The 19,866-nt window shown below is 45.0% G+C and overlaps 1 protein-coding gene across 1 annotated transcript in view; it reads left to right on the top strand.

The window, feature by feature from the left end:
• Positions 1–372: 372 nt before the first annotated feature.
• Positions 373–19,866, top strand: part of EVA1A (eva-1 homolog A, regulator of programmed cell death) — a 283,259-nt gene continuing 263,765 nt past the window's right edge. Inside the window, exon 1 of the mRNA XM_075923396.2 lies at positions 373–625. Within this exon, the coding sequence (XP_075779511.2) occupies positions 526–625 (100 nt within the window). The 5' untranslated portion in view covers positions 373–525. The remainder of the gene's footprint in view (positions 626–19,866) is intronic.

Below are 19,866 nucleotides of genomic sequence, written 5' to 3'. Positions count from 1 at the left end.
GAAAACCACTGATCTATAGCATAATAGGCTTGTAACCCTGTAAAACTGCAGCAAATTTACCAGCATCTGGGATTATCTGCATTAGCCATGGCCAGAGGTTCTGGAAGTGGGTGTTTTGCTGCACTCCCTGGATTGAAGTGGTTGCTATCATTTACAGGGTTTGCAGTTTTGTTCATTGGCATTCAGGACTCCCACTATAGAAAATTACAACAATGCCAATAGCAGTGGATTGGAACAAACTTTGTGCTCAGGGTATCCTGAGGAGTTTGAAGAAGTGGGCTTTAGGACCCTGGGAATTCCGCCAAGGCCCAGGTAGGTCAGTCTCATTAGTCAGTTTCATTCACCCCATTCACTCACTCCCAGGGATGTGTGTGCAGTGAGTGCTTTTGCTTCCTGCCTGGTTGCTGTGATTATTCACAAGCCAGGGGACTAGTAGTGGTCTCTCTGCAATGAGGAGTATCAGGCTGGGTGGAGAAAGAGATTTCTTTTCTCTGAAAGAAAACAAGCAGTTGAGGATATTTAAGGATGAACTGCCCAGATGTGTCTTCCACTTCTACCTTTCTCTTAGGAGTCATGTGCTTGACAGCTCTCAGCAACTTTGCTAAGACTTCCTCAGACTTTTCAGGTAGGAGTGAAACTCTAATCCTTTCCAGTGTATTGATTAGAAGTCAGAGTTAGTAATAAATATTCTTTAAGAACAGCCCAAAAAAAGTGGATCCAAGCCTGTCTGAGAGCAATTCTTTGAAAATATGATGAAACAGTTCTTAAATTAAGAGGATTTCAATTTCAAGTGTTTAAAAATCTTCTTAGCAACCCCAGTTAACATATTTCAGAGATTTTTCTGAATAACTTCAGGAAATGGGGGAAGAAAGGGATTATGTAAACTTTCCTAAGTCTGTGGCATTGGATAGAAATATGTATTTCTGAGAGGGTGGAAAAGGGAAAGGTTACAGAGCTGGAAAGTATCTGGACACAATTTAAAACTAATACATCAGGAGCAAGATATTTGATTATGGTCCAGATTCTGACATCTTTGATTTTATTAAATAGTACTTTTAATCACCTTTAATAGTTAATTGCAATCAATAGGAATACTGAGAGAGCAAGATGCTACTAGCAATGGGTAAATGAATTGGAATCTGACCTTATGTTTCCTTATACAATTCTAAAAAATTACAGGTACTCATTTGTAAAGAAATCTTTATCAGTTTCACATTTTTTTCACAGCATGTATCATGAAACTTTCACAATAGTCACATGTATTGCACTTTAACATGTGAAATACTATATGTTTTATGACTATTTTATGTAGCTGTAATAGTTGCTTTAAAATTAGATTTCTGCTGCTTTTCCCTGTGGCTATGTAGATGTGTCAAAGCAGCCCCAGCCTCTAAAACAATAATGCAGATCTAATTTTGCACGAGATTAGGAATAATCATTCAGCTCATCAGTGATGGGGGCTATATTGACTCCAGAATATCTAATCAAATTGTGAATGCATTTGTGTGTTTTCTTCAAACTAAGATCCATTCAGGATATTCTATTTATAGAGTGTTTTAAAACATTTTAGTGGATGAGGGCTGCCTATTATAGTTTGTTGGTGGAAAAATGTCAGTAATGAGAACTGTGCCATCAAAAGATTTAAACTGAAGTACAGGATAGCAGTTTCAATACATCACAACATTACAACTTGGCTATAGGGAGCCCAATGCATCTGCATGTTGCAGAGGGCTTTGTGTTATAAAGGAGGTGTTTATTGTAGAGTTGGGAACTAGAATATTGTGGGTTTTAAGTCTTTTACTTAAAGTGTATTGAAGGGGCTGACCTGCCTGCGATTCAGTCTTTTTTGGGGGCAGATCAATTCTGTGGCTGCCATTCAAAGCAGATCTGCCTGTGAATGGAAAGAGCTGAGGCACTTCCAATTTATAGTGGTTTGTTCCCTTTAAAGTTTCTATAAGCCCTGAGCTTTCTCTGTATCCATCGTTCAAAGCAAGCTGGTGCAGAGTGGATGTGTGCGGGGTGGGCTGCTTAGGAACAACTGTTGAAACTGCCTTTTATATTTTAGTTCCTGTGCTGATGCTACTGAAATCTAGACACTTTACATCCCAACCAGCCTTACTGGCAAAAGCATAATGATGTACATTGTGATCTTAAGGCACTAGCATAAAGGTCAGTTGGCCCCAGCGGTAAGGGGAAGCACAAAGTCAATGATAGCAGCTCAGTCAGAAAAAAAATCAATAGTATGTGGGGATGCCTGCTTAGAAAGATGCTTCTCCTTTAAAAGAGGGTGTAAGAAAGTCAGTGGTAGCAAAATCATGTCTTACCGGGTACTAACAATACCAAAGCTCTACTGTGATCAGTGAAAAAGGAGGGGATAGGTCAGTGGTCTAAGCATTAGCATGGCAATGTCTAACTTTCATTCAACTACAGATTCAAATCCCACCAATGAAACTCTGTGCTTTGGCATTTCCAAGAAGTCTAATGATTATGGAAGGGTTCAGTGCGGTCCATGGCACCTGTTGTTGTCTTTGTGCAAAGTCTCTCTTCTCTTACCCACTTGCTGTGCTGCAAGCGGTTGGATGCTGTTTTGAAATGTTGAGGGGGTGGGGAGGGCTTTTTGTCACTTGTTTTCTCACACGGAAGACTATGGAATGGGGAGCAAGTCTCACTCTAGGTATGGACAGAGCCTGTCACTTTGTGGGTGCTGCCATAACACTGCTTTGTGTGTGAAGTGCTTTGGCATCCTCTGGGTGAAAAGTACTAGATAAAGCTACAATATTCCTCCTAACAATAGCTAGCACTTCTCTGCCTCCCCACCTGCAATGATTTTACAAAGATAAACACTAATAACGGTTTCATCCTATTGCCACCATCCGTGATGGGCAGCCCTCTTGACACATCACCGAAGTTTGGGCCAAACGTGCTCTCTCTCTATGGAGGGATGCTGGCTCAGAAATGGTATACAATATTTATTCTTGAACATAAGGGGGAGTCCACCTGCTGCACATTTTCTTATCTTATATTGTATTATGAAGGCAAATCAGAGGTATAGATTGTTTGCTACCACCCAGAACAGGGAGTTAAGGATCTCCTGGCAAGAGACATTGGATTCTCCTGCAAAGGGAGCTGAATGTACATTTGGTCTCGCTATTTGAATACCATGGTCGCTGTGGCTGGGAGAGCAGAGCACGCAGACCTCTCTCACTGGTGGGTGGTAAAGAGCTATCCTGGGGGTTCAGAGGCAAAGGTCACCGGGAAAGCAGGGAAACCAGCTCCAGGTCATCCCCCCCTCCAGGTCCTTGTCTGAATTTTCATCAGTCGTAGAGACAAGGGACCTCACCAGAGTGACAGTCCAATATGGTCACAGTGTTTGCCCCCATAGGCTCAATGGCTTTTATTCTATTCCTCCCTCCATTATCTCCTGCTTGCAGCTCTCACCCACAGCAAGTACCAGCCATTGGGGGCCCTAAACACCACAGAAACATTCTCTCCCCTTCCCCATTCTTTATAATACAAAGCAAACAGGGCCCCTTGAGTTGCTCAGGGCCTTAAGCAATTTGCATAGTCCACTGATGCCTAGTGTGGGCTTTGCCCTCACCCCTTGAAAACCTGTGTTGTAGCCGCCTTTGTCCTGGCTGGGCTGGGCTGAATTGGACTCACATTTGAGCCTGTTCATGCTCTAGGATTTATCGCTGTTCTGCAGAGCACCAGGAAGCCTTGGCACACCCTGGTTTCCCACTCTGGGTTTCCATTGCAATTCCAACTGCTGGCCATTTGGGGAAGGAGAGCGCAGGGTGGAGGTTCAGGGTGAGACGCAGGTCTCCTGGGTTGTGGAGCAGCATCCCTGTTGGGAAAACAGGCACTCACACGGTAGTGCTCCCGTGAGGAAAATGGTTATTGAGAGTTCAAATCTGTAGTCCCTGCACAAGCGAAACACACTTTTTGGCAGAGCTTGGTCTGCATTAGCACTGCAAGAGAAGGCCCTGACATATTGTTCATACTGCCATAGGGACTAAAGGCTGCTGCCTTGAGGTGGTTTCCATCATATACAGCAGTGGGGAGCAACCCATGGGTCACGGATGTCTTCCCAGGGGGGTCACAGTGCTTAGAACCGGCCAGCTGCGGGCTGGGCCCAGCAGTTGGCGGCCCCCGCGGTGCAGCGTCTACATCTGGCCTGCCGGGGGCTGAGCCTGGCAGTTGGCAGCCCCCGCAGCGCAGAGGTAGCACATCGAAAAAGGTTGTGCACCACTGATATACAAGGTTTGCAGTTTGGTTCACTGGTTCTCTGCACCCGACTGAGAGCAACGGCCCCAGTGTGCAATGAGAGACAGGTCCTGCCTGAAGAGAAATATAAATGGATAGATGAAGGGAAGGGAAGCAGAGGCCCAAAGAGACTGCGTGACGTGCTCTAGGTCATGTGAGTGATGGTGGCAGAGTTGGGAATAGAATGATGGTCTCTGGACTCCCAGGGCATCATCCTACCCACTAGACCAGTGGTTCTAAACTACTGCTCCATGGACCGGTGGCAGGCCGCGAACCTGTGTCTGCTGGGCTGCAGCATTCTGCAAGGCCATGCCTCTAGCTGCTAATGAGCCCCGCCCACTGGGGAACACAGTTCCCAAGGTGTGTGCCTGGGTGTGCACTAAAAATTCTCCTTCCACCCTCCCACAGTGAGTGGTGCTGTGAGCTGCTGTGGCTAGAGCCAGGCCGACCCTACTGGGGCAACCTCACCACGGCCCTAGTTCCTGCTGCATAGCAGCCATGCAGCCCAGCTGGCAGGGCCCCGTGGCGCGCGGCTGCTCTGGGGGATGGGGCAACTCCGGGCGCAGCCAGCCCACATAGTGGAATGGGGCTGCTCTGGGGTGGCTGGGCCGCATGGCGGAGCAGGGCTTCTCCAGGGGGTGGGGCTCCTCTGGGAGCTGGAGCTACTCCAGGGCTGGTTGGCCCACATGGCACAGTGGGGCTACTCCGGGGGCAGCCGGCCCACATGGCGCAATGGGGCTGCTCTGGGGGCCATGACTACTAGCTCCAGGGGCGGCTGGGCAATGTGGCAGAGCAGGGCCACCTGGCCACATTGAGCCTGGGGGGGCTGGCTTAGGGACCCCTTGGTGGGGTGGCTGGGACTGAGACTTGGTGGGGTGCTTGGGATTGCCACTACCCAGGCGGCTGGGGTGGGGCAAGAGGAAAAGGCAGGAGAAGCCCTCCAAGCTGGAGTCAGCACCCCGCCGCTTTCAGCCCAGCCTCTCCCCGGCTTGGTCTCCCCTTTCTTTTCTTTCCCTCCCTTCTTCCTCTTGGCCACAGCCCCCCTTCTCCTGCCCTGTCTGCTGTACCCCTTTGGAGAGAGGCAAAAATGAGTGAAAACCAGAACTATTCTGTAAAGCATGCCATCTGTTTTGCAATGTATGATTTTGATCTTCCCATCCACACAATGAATGCATACATTACGTGCATACAGACACAATGTAAAATAACGTGACCGCTTACAATTAATTACCCACAATGAATACACGAATAAATTATCACAATGAATTTGGAAATATGCAAACACATTAATTACCATGATAAATATGCAAATGTTTCTGTGCCAGTCCACCAAAAGTTTTTGAATGAGTTTGCCAGTCTGCAGTATAAAAAAGGTTGGGAACCACTGCTCTAGAGTGAGCAATCTGCCTTAGGTTTTCCAAGGACCCTACTGCCAAAGCAACTTGAACGTCATAAAAAGGAGCAAATTAAGTGAGTGGCACATTAGGGGCTCTTGTAATCTGAGACGTCAAAATAAAAATGCCTTTTATGGGAAGTATTTGAACTATGTGAAGAGTTTTGAAGGTTTTTGTTATAGTTTAATCAGCTGCGTGTGTGCAGGGGGTGTCAACTTGGCATTCTGCCTCCGCTCCTGCAAAAAAAGCATGAGCTGCTGTGTTAGTTGATATTAGTGTTTGGCACTAACGTGTGTGATTAGTCACATTGTGTTTCTGTTCAGTGGATCTCAGGCTGAGAATCCTCTGGTCCTAGACAGTCACCAGGGAACCAAACTCTACGCTTTAGCATTTGTAGCCTTTAGTGACGGCCACACGTCGTCATCCCCTTCCAAAAGGAAAAGAGCAACAAACAAACTTCTAAATGGCAGCTTTTCTTACCTGCACATGCAGTATTCTCTCTAGTCTTTCTATGTAATCCGAATACTTTGCACTTCTGGAGCACATCCCAGCTGAGAACATCAAAGGCTTTACAAACATTATTAAACCCTGGGAAGCAGAGCCATATTATTCTCCTTTACCAATGGGCTATCTGAGGGTGGCACAAAGGTTTTGGGGTCTGAAGTTCCATCTGAAGTCTGCAGCAAAGCTAGAACTAAACTGCTGATCTCTTGGACCCCTAGGATTAATGACTAGCCCAGTGAAATCCCTGCTGCACATTTACTTGTTGATTCTGCTCATCTGAGGAAGAGGGTTTTTCCCATGAAAGCTCATGTTACACGTTGTATCTCCCTAAACCAGGACTCTGGTCTGGCAGGACCCTGGATGTTCCTGGACCAGAGAACCCTGGTGTCAAGGAGTCAGGCAACAGGAGGGCTGGCTGCTGGGAGCCCTTAGCAGCCACCCAGCAGGGAAGCCAGGGCTAGGGCTGCAAGGCAGCTTGTCAGGGGAGATGGGGCCATGTGGCAACCCAGCAGGGGGGCTGCACGAACTGGGGAGCCAGGGCCACACAGCAGCCTGGCAGCGGGCTGGAGCCATGCACGCCAGGGAGCTTGAGCTGGAGTTGATCCGGAGCCATGTGGCAAATCGGCAGAGGGGCTATGACAGAGAGGCAGGGGGACCAGGCTGTGGCAGCCTGGTAGGGGAAGGGAGCAGCAGCTTGGCAGAGGAGCTTGGCTGCAGTGGCACAGCAGCCCATTGAGCTGGAACCATCAGCAGGCAGCCCAGCTGAGGCTGTCAGCAGCGTGATCAGCTGGGGCTGGAAGCAGAGCCAGTGGAGGACTAGAAATCTGGCAGCACAGGACCTCCCCTGGTTCGGCAAATTCCCTCATTCAAGACTGGTCAGGTCCTGAGAATGCCAGGCCAGAGAGGTCCAACCAGTACGATATATATATATATATATATATATATTGTTAGTCTGTAAGGTGCCACAGGACTACTCATTGATTCTTGCTATTCTCATAGGCTGTGTCTAGACTGGCCAGTTTTTCCGGAAAATCACCCGCTTTTCCGGAAAAACTTGCCAGCTGTCTACACTGGCCGCTTGAATTTCCGCAAGAACACTGACGATCTCATATAAGATTGTCAGTGTTCTTGCGGAAATACTATGCTGCTCCCGTTCGGGCAAAAGTCCTTTTGTGCAAAACTTTTGCGCCAAAGGGCCAGTGTAGACAGCTCAGATTTGTTTTCCGCAAAAAAGCCCCGATCGCGAAAATGGCGATCAGGGCTTTTTTGTGGAAAAGGGCGTCTAGATTAGCACGGACGCTTTTCCGAAAAAATTGCTTTTGCGGAAAAGTATCCGCGTCAGTCTAGACACTCTGTTCCGAAAACGCTTTTAATGGAAAACTTTTCCATTAAAAACATTTCCGGAAAATCATGCCAATCTAGACGTAGCCATAGACTTTCCAGTCAGAAGAGACTACTGTGATCATCTAGTCCAACATCCTTACACTGCAGGCCCAGAGCCTCACCCAACTGTTCCTGTACTGGACCCCTGGCCTCTGGTTGAGTTACTTGAAATCCTCACATCATGGTTTTCAAGACTTCAAGTTGCTGAGAATCCACTGTTTATTTTAGTTAAAACCTACAAGTTACCATTGCTCCATGCTGTAGAGGAAGGCAAAACTCCCATAGGATCGCTAGGGAAAAATTCCTTCCCATCCCCAAGCGTGGCGATCAGTTGTACCCTGAGCCTGTCCATTAGACCCACTCGCCAGAACTGGGGAAGGAATTCTCTGTAATAACTCAGAGCCTTCCCCGCTTAGTGCCCTGTCACCAGCTGCTGGGGATATTGGCTACAGGCAGTCTAATCTTACCACCCTTTCCACAAACTTATCAAGCTCAGTCTTCCATGCTTGCAGTGACTATTGGTGTCGAAACAAAACACGCTCTGCCCTCCACACCTGTGTATAGGCAACTCACTGAACATTTATATGTGAGTTTGTAATATGTTTGTACTGAGGTTTTAGTGTCAGAATTCGCTAAGTGTTTTCTGTTATTTTAAACAGGGGTTACAGCAGGGGTTTAAGCTACTTTGCTCTGCCTGTTCTCACTTATAACCACTTAAATCCTACTGCTTGTGCTTTAATAAAATCACTTTTATTTACTATCGGGCCCAGTGTATATAATTGTGACCTGGGGGAGCAATCAGTGTATACATTCCCCCTTTCATCATTAAAGGGAGCTTACCTAAATAATTCCTTTGGGGTTCTGATCCCATTTGAGGAGCGGTATCCTGGGAAACTGAGCCCCAAACTTCATTTTCTTTGGACCTGAAGAGTTTCTGTGTCTATACTGCTTCATGGGGGGGCAGTGATCTGAGCTCTGTGCCTTGGCTGGTGGAGACCAGGGAGCTGGCCCAGCAGGACTAAGTGGTGAGAAGCCCCAGAAAGCAGGAAGGAGAGTGGTAGTGGTCAAGTCTAGGGCTCGTTCCAGGCCTGATCCTGTGCTGAGCACTGTGTGGTGACCCGAGGCACAGCCCCCATGGAAGTCAACGTAGATCTGCTCCAGAGCAGATATTGACCAAAGGGCTTCTCGCTGCAGGTGCAGGGTTTAAATCAGCTCTGAGGGTGAGTGGTGGGGTTGCCTTCCGGTCATCCTCCACTTTGGATTTCCTAGTCACCAGTGTATCCTGCCTTCTGTGTGAATTTGATTCTGCACCCATCGCTGTGCCTCACGCCTCCTCTGCACTGGGGGTTTGCCTGCATGTTAGCCATCATCACAGCTGCATCGACACAAGCCCCTGATGCAGATAGGGTTGCCAGATGGTTGAAACAAAAATACTGAACATCCCCCCCCCCCACAAAAAAACCACTGGGAAAAAATTCTGTTGAAGGAAAAAAAAAAGGGGGCGGGGGGAGAGGCCATAGTTGTTGAGCAAATAAATAAATAAATAAAACGGAAGAGTTTTCCGTTAAAAGCATTTGCGGAAAAGAGCATCTAGATTGGTACGGACGCTTTTCCGCAAAAGCACTTTTTGCGGAAAAGCGTCCGTGCCAATCTAGACGCGCTTTTGCACAAAAAAGCCCCGATTGCCATTTTTGCGATCGGGGCTTTTTTGTGCAAAACAAATCTGAGCTGTCTACACTGGCCCTTTTGCGCAAAAGTTTTGCGCAAAAGGGACTTTTGCCTGAACGGGAGCAGCATAGTATTCCCGCAAGAAGCACCGATTTCTTACAGTAGGAAGTCAGTGTTCTTGCGGAAATTCAAGCGGCCAGTGTTGACAGCTGGCAAGTTTTTCCGCAAAATCAGTTGCTTTTGCGGAAAAACTTGCCAGTCTAGACACAGCCATCTAGTTTAATCTTGAAGCCAGATAAATCTTTTGCCCCCACTACTTCCCTTGGAAGGCCGTTCCAGAACTTCACTCCTCTAATGGTTAGAAACCTTCGTCTAATCTCAAGTCTAAACTTCCTACTAGCCAGCTTATATCCATTTGTTCACTCATGGTGCTGGATGGATATGGATGGGATCAAATGTGGTCCTTAGTCGTGACTTAAAATGTAAAAGTTGCTAGCTTTGCCAAGAGCTGCTGTCCATGTACCCCATGGGTGGGTATCTTACAAGTGCTCCTCCAGGACAAAGCTCTTTAGCTCAAACTGTAGCAGTAGATGTTTTTAGCTCTGGAGGCCCCTGGTTCAACCCTGCTGTTGGCTATCACACGTACAGGGGTCAAAGCAATCCTGTGTTTTTGATGAACTTCTCTGGGGCTGGGATTTGTCATCGATTATGCCTCTACAACACCGGCATAATGGGCCCCAATCTGGTGCCCCCACAATAAAATGTTTGTGATAAACACCTCGTCTCGGTCCTGTGTGCTGGCTAACTGCTCTGCAGCTTTTGTGACTATCCTTTGAAGACCTTTCCCCATGTTTAAATGCTGCCAGAGTGTTTTTTAAGCAGGGCTGACTTAAATTGTCAGCTGCCTTTGTCACCTACCTGCTAATTGGCTGGTTGTGTTTGTGCAAGCTGATGGGGGAGGGAGTTTAGCAGTGGCAGGAGAAAAGCCCCAGCTCCCTGCTTGCCTTTAATCAGGCCATAATAAAGGCAATTTGTTTGACAAGTCCATTCACCAAATTATCACTGAAATTGATGGGCTAACAGCTTCTGAATGGCATTTAAGTAGGCTTAGATATTGGGTTTGGAGATGTGAATAGGTTCAATCGCATTGGGGGAGGTCCAACATCCAAGCATGTTGAAGGCCGTGGGCAGCTTCCGGAAGTAGTATGTTACACAAGGGGATGGTAGACAGTTTTGTTCTCACTGTGTCTAACAAAGTTATGTAATTTGGTAAGGAGGGTTTGTATTTCTCTAGCCTTTGCTAGAACGGGCAAAGGGCCATGTTTTAACAACCTCAGCAAAACGAGCTTAGCCCCTTGCCCTCCTTGCTCCACCCTCCCAGTTCTCTAATCTAGAGCTCTACAGTGCTGAAGAACTTCTCCCAGCACCAGTTCTTGGAATCAGGAGAAAAGCAAGGCGAGAAGTCAATTGGGTTGTCCTTAGTATGAAGACCAATGGGCAGAAACATAGTAAAAGGGGTGTCCCCCACCCAAGAAATGCAATTTTTCTGGGTGGAAGTTGGATAACCACCCTGGTGGCCAGTGTGACCAAGAAGACTCCAGTGCGTCCTCCTGAGAAAAGGTGTGTGTGGGGAAAGAGAAACTTGGCCATGGGATAAAGGAGAGAGAGGTGTGAGAGTCCAGGCAACTAGAACCCATTGGGAATCCCCACAGCTAATGGCTCCTCACCCCAGCATAAGGGAAGAAGCTATTGGACCGAGATTCCAAACAATTCTGGGGAACAGCTAATGAGAAAACAGGACAGCAGGGAGGGTCAGAGGGTCAAAATCAGGCACCCAGAAGGAGACACTGAGCAGAGAATGCCAGGCTCCTCCAAGGTGTCTAGGGAGCCAGCGGACATGGCCTTAATGTTTTCAAAGTCATCGGCTAACTGTAGTGAAAACAGTAAATTGAGCCTGTGTGGCTTACTGATCAGTGTGTTTCTTTAGTGTCCCCCTTTGTGCCTGATCCACAGACAACTGTGTCGGCAATGCTTCTAGACAATATTGACCTCTTGTGGTTTGGCAAAATCTCTGGTTCAGCACCAATCAGGTCCTAAGGGTGCTGGATTTAGAGAGATTCAACCTGTGCAGATTTTAATAAAGTAGACGATCCTAGAGGTGATTCTTCCAAGTCATGTTTCAAGCACAGGGAGAAACTTGAAACTTTTGTTGCCCTTCCTGAGCCTGTTTTGTGACAAAATAGAGAACTGTAGATTCCAGAGCTTTGATCATGTGCACTAGATTTGCACAAGCAAATTAAAGTGTGTGTGTGCGCACACGCGCGTGCAAGCGTTTTAGAGTATAATACGTGAAGTTGACCCGAAAGGCTCTTCATGCCAAGACCTGAGTTGGGGGTTGACATGTTTGTCTCCCCTGCCGCAGCTGATGACATTCCTAACACCAAAAGGAGTATAAGGAATGCAGCTCCCCACACTACATTAGGCATGGTGGATGTTGTCATCTGAAACATAAGAAACCCTGAGGGTCCGAATTCACATGCAGTGAGTGGTGGAGTTTAAATAGACTGTACACAGATATTTCAGTCTTGAATAGAATTGGGTTGCTGACATAACTGTGCTTTAGAAGAGAGAAATAGTTCCGTTTTTAAAAAAAAAGTTTGCCAAGATTGATGAAAATAGATAAGGTGTTAAGGAAGCCAATTTGCAGCTGCTCCCATTTCACACATAATCTGCTGCAAGAAAATGACACTGAAGTAGTTCCCTGCTTCTGTATTGTGAAAAGGGACAGATGCCCATGAAAATGAAAAAAATGTTTATGCAGTTATTCAGCTGACTCTACCAGGTGAGTGTTAGTCCCAGATTAAAGATTTGTGAAAGCAGGTATCATAAATCTGCATCCCACAGAACTTCAATGAATTAAAAAGAATCATATAGAAACAGTTTGAAACAACTAAAAATCCTTCTGAATTGGCATCCTCTTGCAGGGTTTGCAACCCAAACACTGCGGTGTTTCATTAAGGAATTTGACTAGAAAGTGACTGTAAACAAAAGCAAAACTGACTCTCTTTTTTTTGTTCATATACAATTCAAAACATAAGTATAAATAGTGGAAAAGTACATTTGGGTTTATAAATTTCCTTTTGAATAACGAAAAATACGGACCATAATTTTCAAACGTGTCTGTCTAAAGTTAGGAAGCTTAATGAAAAAGGAAGGCAATTTAATGAATGCATTCTGCATTATGCTAGGTGTTCTTGAAACAAAAGTTTGGGATTTAAGAAATCCTCTCCCCCACTGTTTAGCTGCTTCTCTCTCAGGAAGGACAGTGCTGGCTCTCTGCTCTGATTCAGAGGCTGGACTGATCTGAGCATGTCTGTCTCAGCTCATTGAGTGAGAATGAGCTCACGTTCATGGTAATTAAAGGATGTACTTCAGCTCCTTCAGCGGGTGCTTAACGCTTGGATGCCTTAGACCTAAGGCATGTTTCTTCATGCCAAGGAGATACAATGATGGTTTGGCAGCTCTGAGTCATTTACACAGGACAAGGCACCTCATATGCATCAAGTAACCACAAATGCAGTCAATGGGTGCCGTTGTCTTTGGCATGGGGTATGGTGGACCACATAGACTACAAGTGCTAGCTTTTAATGCTCCCTTTTGACTCTAGCTGGCTGCTCAGATCAAGACAGTGTTGTAGCCTGGCAGCTCTAATCTGCTGCATTCGCTGTAGGCTGCTAAACTCTGGGCAATCCTGATTTCGGAGTACCCCTAAAAGACTGCTGCTTAGTGAGGAGAGAGAAGCAGTAACAGGAAACTTGGAAATGGCAGAGATGCTCAATGACTTCTTTGTTTCGGTCTTCACCAAGAAGTCTGGAGGTGTGCCTAACGTAGTGAATACAAGCAGAGAGAGGGTAAGTTTAGAAGATAGGATACACAAAGAACAAGTTAAAAATCACTTAGGAAAGTTAGATGTCAGCAAGTCACCAGGTCCTGATGAAATGCATCCCAGGATACTCAAGGAGCTGATAGAGGAGGTATCTGAGCCTTTAGCTATGATTTTTGAAAAATCATGGCAGACAGGGGAGATTCCAGAAGACTGGAAAAGGGCAAATATTGTGCCCATCTATAAAAAGGGGAATAAGAACAATCCAGGAAACTACAGACCGGTCAGTTTAACGTCTGTCCCAGGGAAGATAATGGAGCAGGTAATTAAGGAAATCATATGCAAACCCTTGGAAGGTAATAAAGTGATAGGGAATAGCCAGCATGGGTTTGTGAAGAACAAGTCATGCCAAACTAATCTGATAGCTTTCTTTGATAGGATAACGAGCCTTGTGGATAAGGGAGAAGCAGTGGATGTCATATACCTAGACTTTAGTAAGGCATTTGATACGGTCTTGCATGATATTCTTATTGATAAACTAGGCAAATATAACTTAGATAGGGCCATGATAACGTAGGTGCATAATTGGCTGGATAACCGTAGTCAGAGAGTTGTTGTTAATGGTGCTAAATCCTGCTGGAAAGGGATAACAAGTGGAATTCCGCAAGGGTCTGTTTTGGGACCCGTACTGTTCAATATCTTCATCAATGATGTAGATATTGGGATAGAGAGTACGCTTATTAAGTTTGCAGATGATACCAAACTGGGTGGGGTTGCAACTTCTTTGGAGGATTGGGACATAATTCAAAATGACCTTAGCAAGTTAGAGAAATGGTCAGAGGTAAACAGGATGAGGTTTAATAAAAAGAAATGCAAAGTGCTCCACTTAGGAAGGAACAATCAGTTTCATACATACAAGATGGGAAGCGACTGTCTAGGAAGGAGCATGGCGGAAAGGGATCTAGGGGTCATAGTGGACCACAAGTTGAATATGAGTCAACAGTGTGATGCTGTTGCAAAAAAAGCAAATATGATTCTAGGTTTTATCAACAGGTGTGTTGTAAGCAAAACTCGTGAAGTCATTCTGCCGCTCTACTCTGCGCTAGTTAGGCCTCAGCTGGAGTACTGTGTCCAGTTCTGGGCGCCACATTTCAAGAAAGATGTGGAGAAATTGGAAAGGGTACAGAGAAGAGCGACAAGAATGATTAAAGGTTTAGAGAACATGACCTATGAAGCCAGGCTTCATGAACTGAGCTTGTTTAGTTTGGAAAAAAGAAGATTAAGGGGGGACATGATAGCAGTTTTCAAATATCTAAAAGGGTGTCACAAGGAGGAAGGAGAAAATTTGTTCCTCTTGGTTACTGAGGACAGGACAAGGAGTAATGGGCTTAAAGTGCAGCAAGGGAGGTTTAGATTGGACATTAGGAAAAAATTCCTAACTGTCAGGGTGGTCAAATATTGGAATAAATTGCCAAGGGAGGTGGTGGAATCTCCCTCTCTGGAGATATTTAAGAACAGGTTAGATAGACATCTGTCAGGGATGGTGTAGACGGAGCTTGGTCCTGCCTTGAGGGCGGGGGGCTGGACTCGATGACCTCTCGAGGTCCCTTCCAGTCCTATGATTCTATGACTGATGGGCATACATGTGCCATAGCAGAAATTGTAGGAGTAGCATTGGATTCATGTTAGCAGAATATGTGCCCTTCAAAACCTGCTGAGGGCTGGAAGAGACCTCTGGAGGTCATAGAGTCCAGCCCCCTGCCCAAAGCAGGACCTCTGCTACGAATGGTATAGTTGAGGAACGGGAGGTCAGACCAATCTCAAATGAACTCATATCATTAGGCTGTGCTGCATCTTGTGTTGAGAGAAGAAATAGAATCTGGTTAAAATTGCAATTGCATTTGATACCAGCAGAAGGCCTGGGCAGCTGCTTAGTACAGAATGGATTCTGGGAGTTAGTGAAGCAGGGACCTAGATCCTGAGTCTCCCACATCCTGAGTGTGCACTTTAAACATTAGGCCACAGAATTATTCTCCAGCTTGTGTGAGACTCCTCTGCCTCGAAGGCATTTTAATTTACCCACAGTGGAACAGTTTCAACAGGAGTGACACCCACACCAGAATAAAACTGCTCCGTGAGCTCCATTCAGGTGGTTCATGGATTGTTCCCTCTAAGGTGCGCACCTGGGCAGCTGCACATGAGAAAATGAAGGCCTATCACAGGTGTGGCTCCACCAGTTAGGTGCCGTGATCCTGGACCCTCATATGTAAGGTGGCCTTGGGTGAAATAGGAGGTGGATGGGAGGCAATCACGGAGTGAGGTGAGTGAAATAGGAGATAGGTGAGGGGTGTGGGAATTTAGGATGGGCAGGGCTGTGGCAGCTGAAGAAAGAGGTGACTTTCCTCAGCTCCAGGTCTGTGTCTGTGGGGAGAGATGGTCCTCCAGGCTCAGTGAGTCTGGAGAAGATTGGGAGTGGAAGGAGAAGCCTGAGAAATGGAGACTGTAACAGGATACACAAGGAGAATAGTGCTGGAAGGAATAGCCTGAAGTGGGAAAGAGGCAAGATGTTGATAGGTTGGAGGAGTTGGGGCCGGAGAGTGGTCAATACTAGGATGACTGGGCAAAGAACCTGTGCCCACAAGAATACACTCCTCCCCAGAGCCTGGACTGGAACTCAAGATTGCAAAGTCTCTTAAATTCCTCTGCTCTCAGCAAATATTTGTTAAACCCATTGGCAAAGTGTATGTCTCATCCCCCTCTAATGCTGGGCTGCTATGGCTATGTCTAGACTTCAAGCCTCTTTCGAAAAAGAGTGTCTAGACTACAACCAATACGTTTGAAAAAGCAAGCTGCTTTTTTGAAAGAGAACACCCAGGCAGTCTGGATGCTCTCCTTCAAAAAAGCACAGTTTGCATCACATAGCGCTTTTTTTCGAAAGAGCACTTAAAAATAAAAGGTGTTATTCCTCATAAAAACGAGGTTTTCCGCGGTCGAAAAAATGCCGCGTTGTTTCAATTTACTTTTGAAAGAATGCAGCAGCAGCAGTCTAGATGCAGGGGAGCCACTTTTTTTGGAAAAAAAACAACCCTTGTAGTCTAGAGGATAACAACCTACTGCTGCTATCAGTTACTGCATTAGCTAAATGCTAAAATATGAGAAGTCTGTGTGGTGGAGCGAATGCTGCCAAGCCTGCTGATGATCAGTTCATGTGTCAATATGTCATATAGTGGAATTACTGTTGTTCCAGCTTGTTTTATTTAAAGCCTAAGAAACTACAAAATAAAACAAAACAATCCAGCAGCAAACCTCACTGTTTTAAACGAACATTAGTAAGACTGCAAAGTCAAGCATGCAAAAGTTAGGAAGTGCCAGATTTAAGTTGTCCATGCAATCTTTATTTGCCCAGTTTGGGTGTATGCATTCAGTCTCTAATTATATGATCACATAGTATTTTTTTCCCACAAAACTCCTGCTGTGTTCAGAGCACAGGGTAGACCTCCTCTTGGGGTGAATCAGAGTTATGTAACAAAAGAGGTTGTTGTCTATGGGACCTTTGCTTCATTTGTAGCTGAAGTTGGAAGGTGCATAGTAAAGAAGGCAGGAGATTATATATAGAGAGAAAATGAATGAGAACGAACAGCCCTATGGCTAAGATGTGTGAAGCCTGTCTTGGGGAATTTTGATTCTGTCCCTGCCTCTGGCACCAAATTCCAATGTGATGCTGAATTCAACATCACTTAAAGCAAACTTTATAGATGTGGTCACTAATTGTATGTTCCTCATTTTTTGGGTGTCCAACTTGAGACCTGGGTTCTGATTTACAACAATGCTGAACACTTACAACTAGAAGGTGTATTTTGAATATCAAGATCTATGTAAAGGTAAGTATATAAATGCAAAGTATTCCATTTGAGAAGGAATAATCAGTTGCACATACAAAAAATGGGAAGTGACTGTATAAGAAGGAGTTCTGCAGAAAGGAATCAGGATCATAGTGGACCACAAGCTAAATATGAATCAACAGCATGACACTGCTGCAAAGAAAGCAAACATCATTATGTGGTGCATTAACAAGAGTGCTGTAATCAAGACACAGAGTAATTCTTCTGCTCTACTCTGTACTGATTAGGCCTCAACTAGATATTGTGTCCAGTTCTGGGTTCCACACTTCAGGAAAGATGTGGACAAATTGGAGAAAGTCCAGAGAAGAGCAACAAAAAGGATTAAAGGCCTAGAAAACATGAACTATGACGGAAGACTGAAATGGGTTTGTTTAGTTTGCAAAAGAGAAGACTGAGAGGGGGACACAACATCTTTCAAGTACCTAAAAAGGTTGTTACAAAGAGGAGGGTAAAACATTATTCTCTTTAATCTCTGATGGTAAAACAAGAAGCAATGAGCTTAAATTGTAGCAAGGGAGGTTGAGGTTGGACATTCCTGTCAGGGTGGTGAAGCACTGGAATAAAATTCCCTAGAGAGGTTGTGGAATCTCCATCACTGGACATTTTTAAGAGCAGGTCAGACAAACACCTGCCATTGATGGTCTAGATCGTGCCTGGTCCTTCCATGAGTGCAAGGGACTGCACTCGATGACTTCTCAAGGTTCCTTCCAGTTCTATGATTCTATGTCAAAAGCCTCACTAAAATCAAGATATATCACATCTACTGCCCTTCCCCCACTCACTAGGCAAGTAACCCTGTCAAAGAAAGGAGATTTAAGTTGGTTTGGCATGATTTGTTCTTGGCAAATCTATGCTGGCTGTTCCTTATAACCCTATTATCTTCTAGGTGCAATACATATTAACTTTATATTTGTAACTTTTTTCATTAGGTAAGACATGACTGAATGTAAAAAGAAAAATGTAGTAAGAAGATGCCGGTTTTACAGGCCCATGCTCATTCTTGGCAAGATAAGAGTGTACTTTCCTGAAGCTAGGGTTTAAAGGTCATGATACAAATTAGAAATGAATTTTCAGGAAGGTGTGAGTAATTTATATTCATAGAGCTCTTTCATAAGCGAATGATAGGATTTTTTAAGATGTTTCCCTTTTATATGCCTTCACATGTTTCCTGCTATGAATATACAGTTTTATAAATATTTCTTTTCAAAGTTATAAGGTTTCAAAGCCAACCCCTTTAGCTGTATGTGAATTCACTAAACTACATTTCTTCATATTTTAGAAGATTGTTAATTACTGAATTTTCTTTGTAGATTTTATTTTTCACATCATCCCTTAGAAACATGAGATATTGACTTGATTATTTCTGAAGCACATCTCTCTCCCCCTCTCCCCCATATCATCTTTTGTTTAAATGCTGCTTCTCTTGTGGAAGCTTGTTCACTTCCTGGTTTATATGTTCAAGCCAAATGAAAAATCAAAGCAGTGAAACCTTTATAAAAGTTAATGTAGAGCAGCAAAGTGAATCCCCAGTGAATGATAGTGCATATATGTCTAGGTCCCAAGCTGTGCTCACATTTAGCTTATTGTTAGACTAACAATAAGGAGCAGCACTAGTTCTTGTTCAGTGAAATAACTTTGATGGAATGAATAGTGTGGAGGAAAGTACAGTTGAAGACAAAACTGTATTTGCCAAACCGATCTAGTTTTAGCTATGCTATATCAGAATCCTGACAGCATAGGCCTTATGTTAGCCATAAATGCATAATAGTGGGCCTTTTAAAGAGACTTCTTAGATGCTGTCCGCTCTACAGTGGGAAGTGGCCAAAACCATTTCTGTGAAACGGTTCTGTCCTGCTGTTCTGTTTTGCTATTTTGTCTTCACCCCAGCTCTGGAGTTTCATTTTTTCTCAAGACGTGCTTTGAGATATCGCAATTGTGTGAGTAAAATAGGTCACGTTTCAAATACAGGAACAATATTTTCATCTCAGATTGGTACTATGTTAGCATGAGATTTACTTTTCTTTTTGTAATGACATGTGACCCTTGCTAAATGGTTAGCAGGGGTATAAAGATCTATTCTGATCCATGAGGAGATGATTGCTTAACATCTCCAACAATACATTTTCCTTGCTGAGGAAGTGGAAAACACTTTCTCCTCTTTATTTACATTCTGCTTTTTATAATTGGGGAGGGGTAGCTGGTAGTAGAAGGTTCAAGTTTAAACTGGCCAAAGCGATAAGATTGTTTTCCTTCTCTAGGCTGCATGATAATAATCCTCTTGGCAAATTAAGCCATGACCCTCCTTTTGCAGCAATGGGAACCAGTCTCATTAGAAACAGAGCCAGATTAGTAGAAAGTCCAATCTACCGGACAGATATGCATTCTGACCCCAGCAGGCTTGAGATGCCTTTTGTTCACATAACCTTCCTATGCATTTTCCCATCATCTGTATATTAAGAGCAATGGAGCTGATGGGAATTGTTTTTGCTCAACAGAAGCCTGTTTCTTGGAGGAAGGGAAGTTGCAGACAATGTGCAGAGATTTAAATGTCTCCCTTAATTTACAGTATGTTGAGGATGGGCTGTTTAAGGGGCCTTTTGGAATAAACTGAATTTCTGAGCTCCTTTTTGAATAGTGTAAGGGGACTGTTAGCCCCTTACTGAAACTCTGTGGGAGTTTTTTGGTTTGCCAGCTCCCAGTATCAAAAGGGGAAGGCTCCATGAGACTGACAGACCCCAGAGACAATGGAAAGCAGCCAACACTCCAGCTCAGCCTGATTGACAAGTTGGACAGGCCAGTGAGAAAAGCAAGAGGCCAGGACCTGTCCTCCCTGTGAGCTGGGATTGTTCTGGGTCTCTCTGAGCAAGGA

The sequence above is a fragment of the Pelodiscus sinensis genome, chromosome 3 (genome assembly GCF_052426305.1).
Source record: "Pelodiscus sinensis isolate ZL-2025 chromosome 3, ASM5242630v1, whole genome shotgun sequence".
Lineage (NCBI taxonomy): Eukaryota > Metazoa > Chordata > Testudines > Trionychidae > Pelodiscus > Pelodiscus sinensis.
The sequence above is the reverse complement of the archived record's forward strand: the minus strand, read 5'-3'. Positions and strand labels throughout refer to the sequence as shown.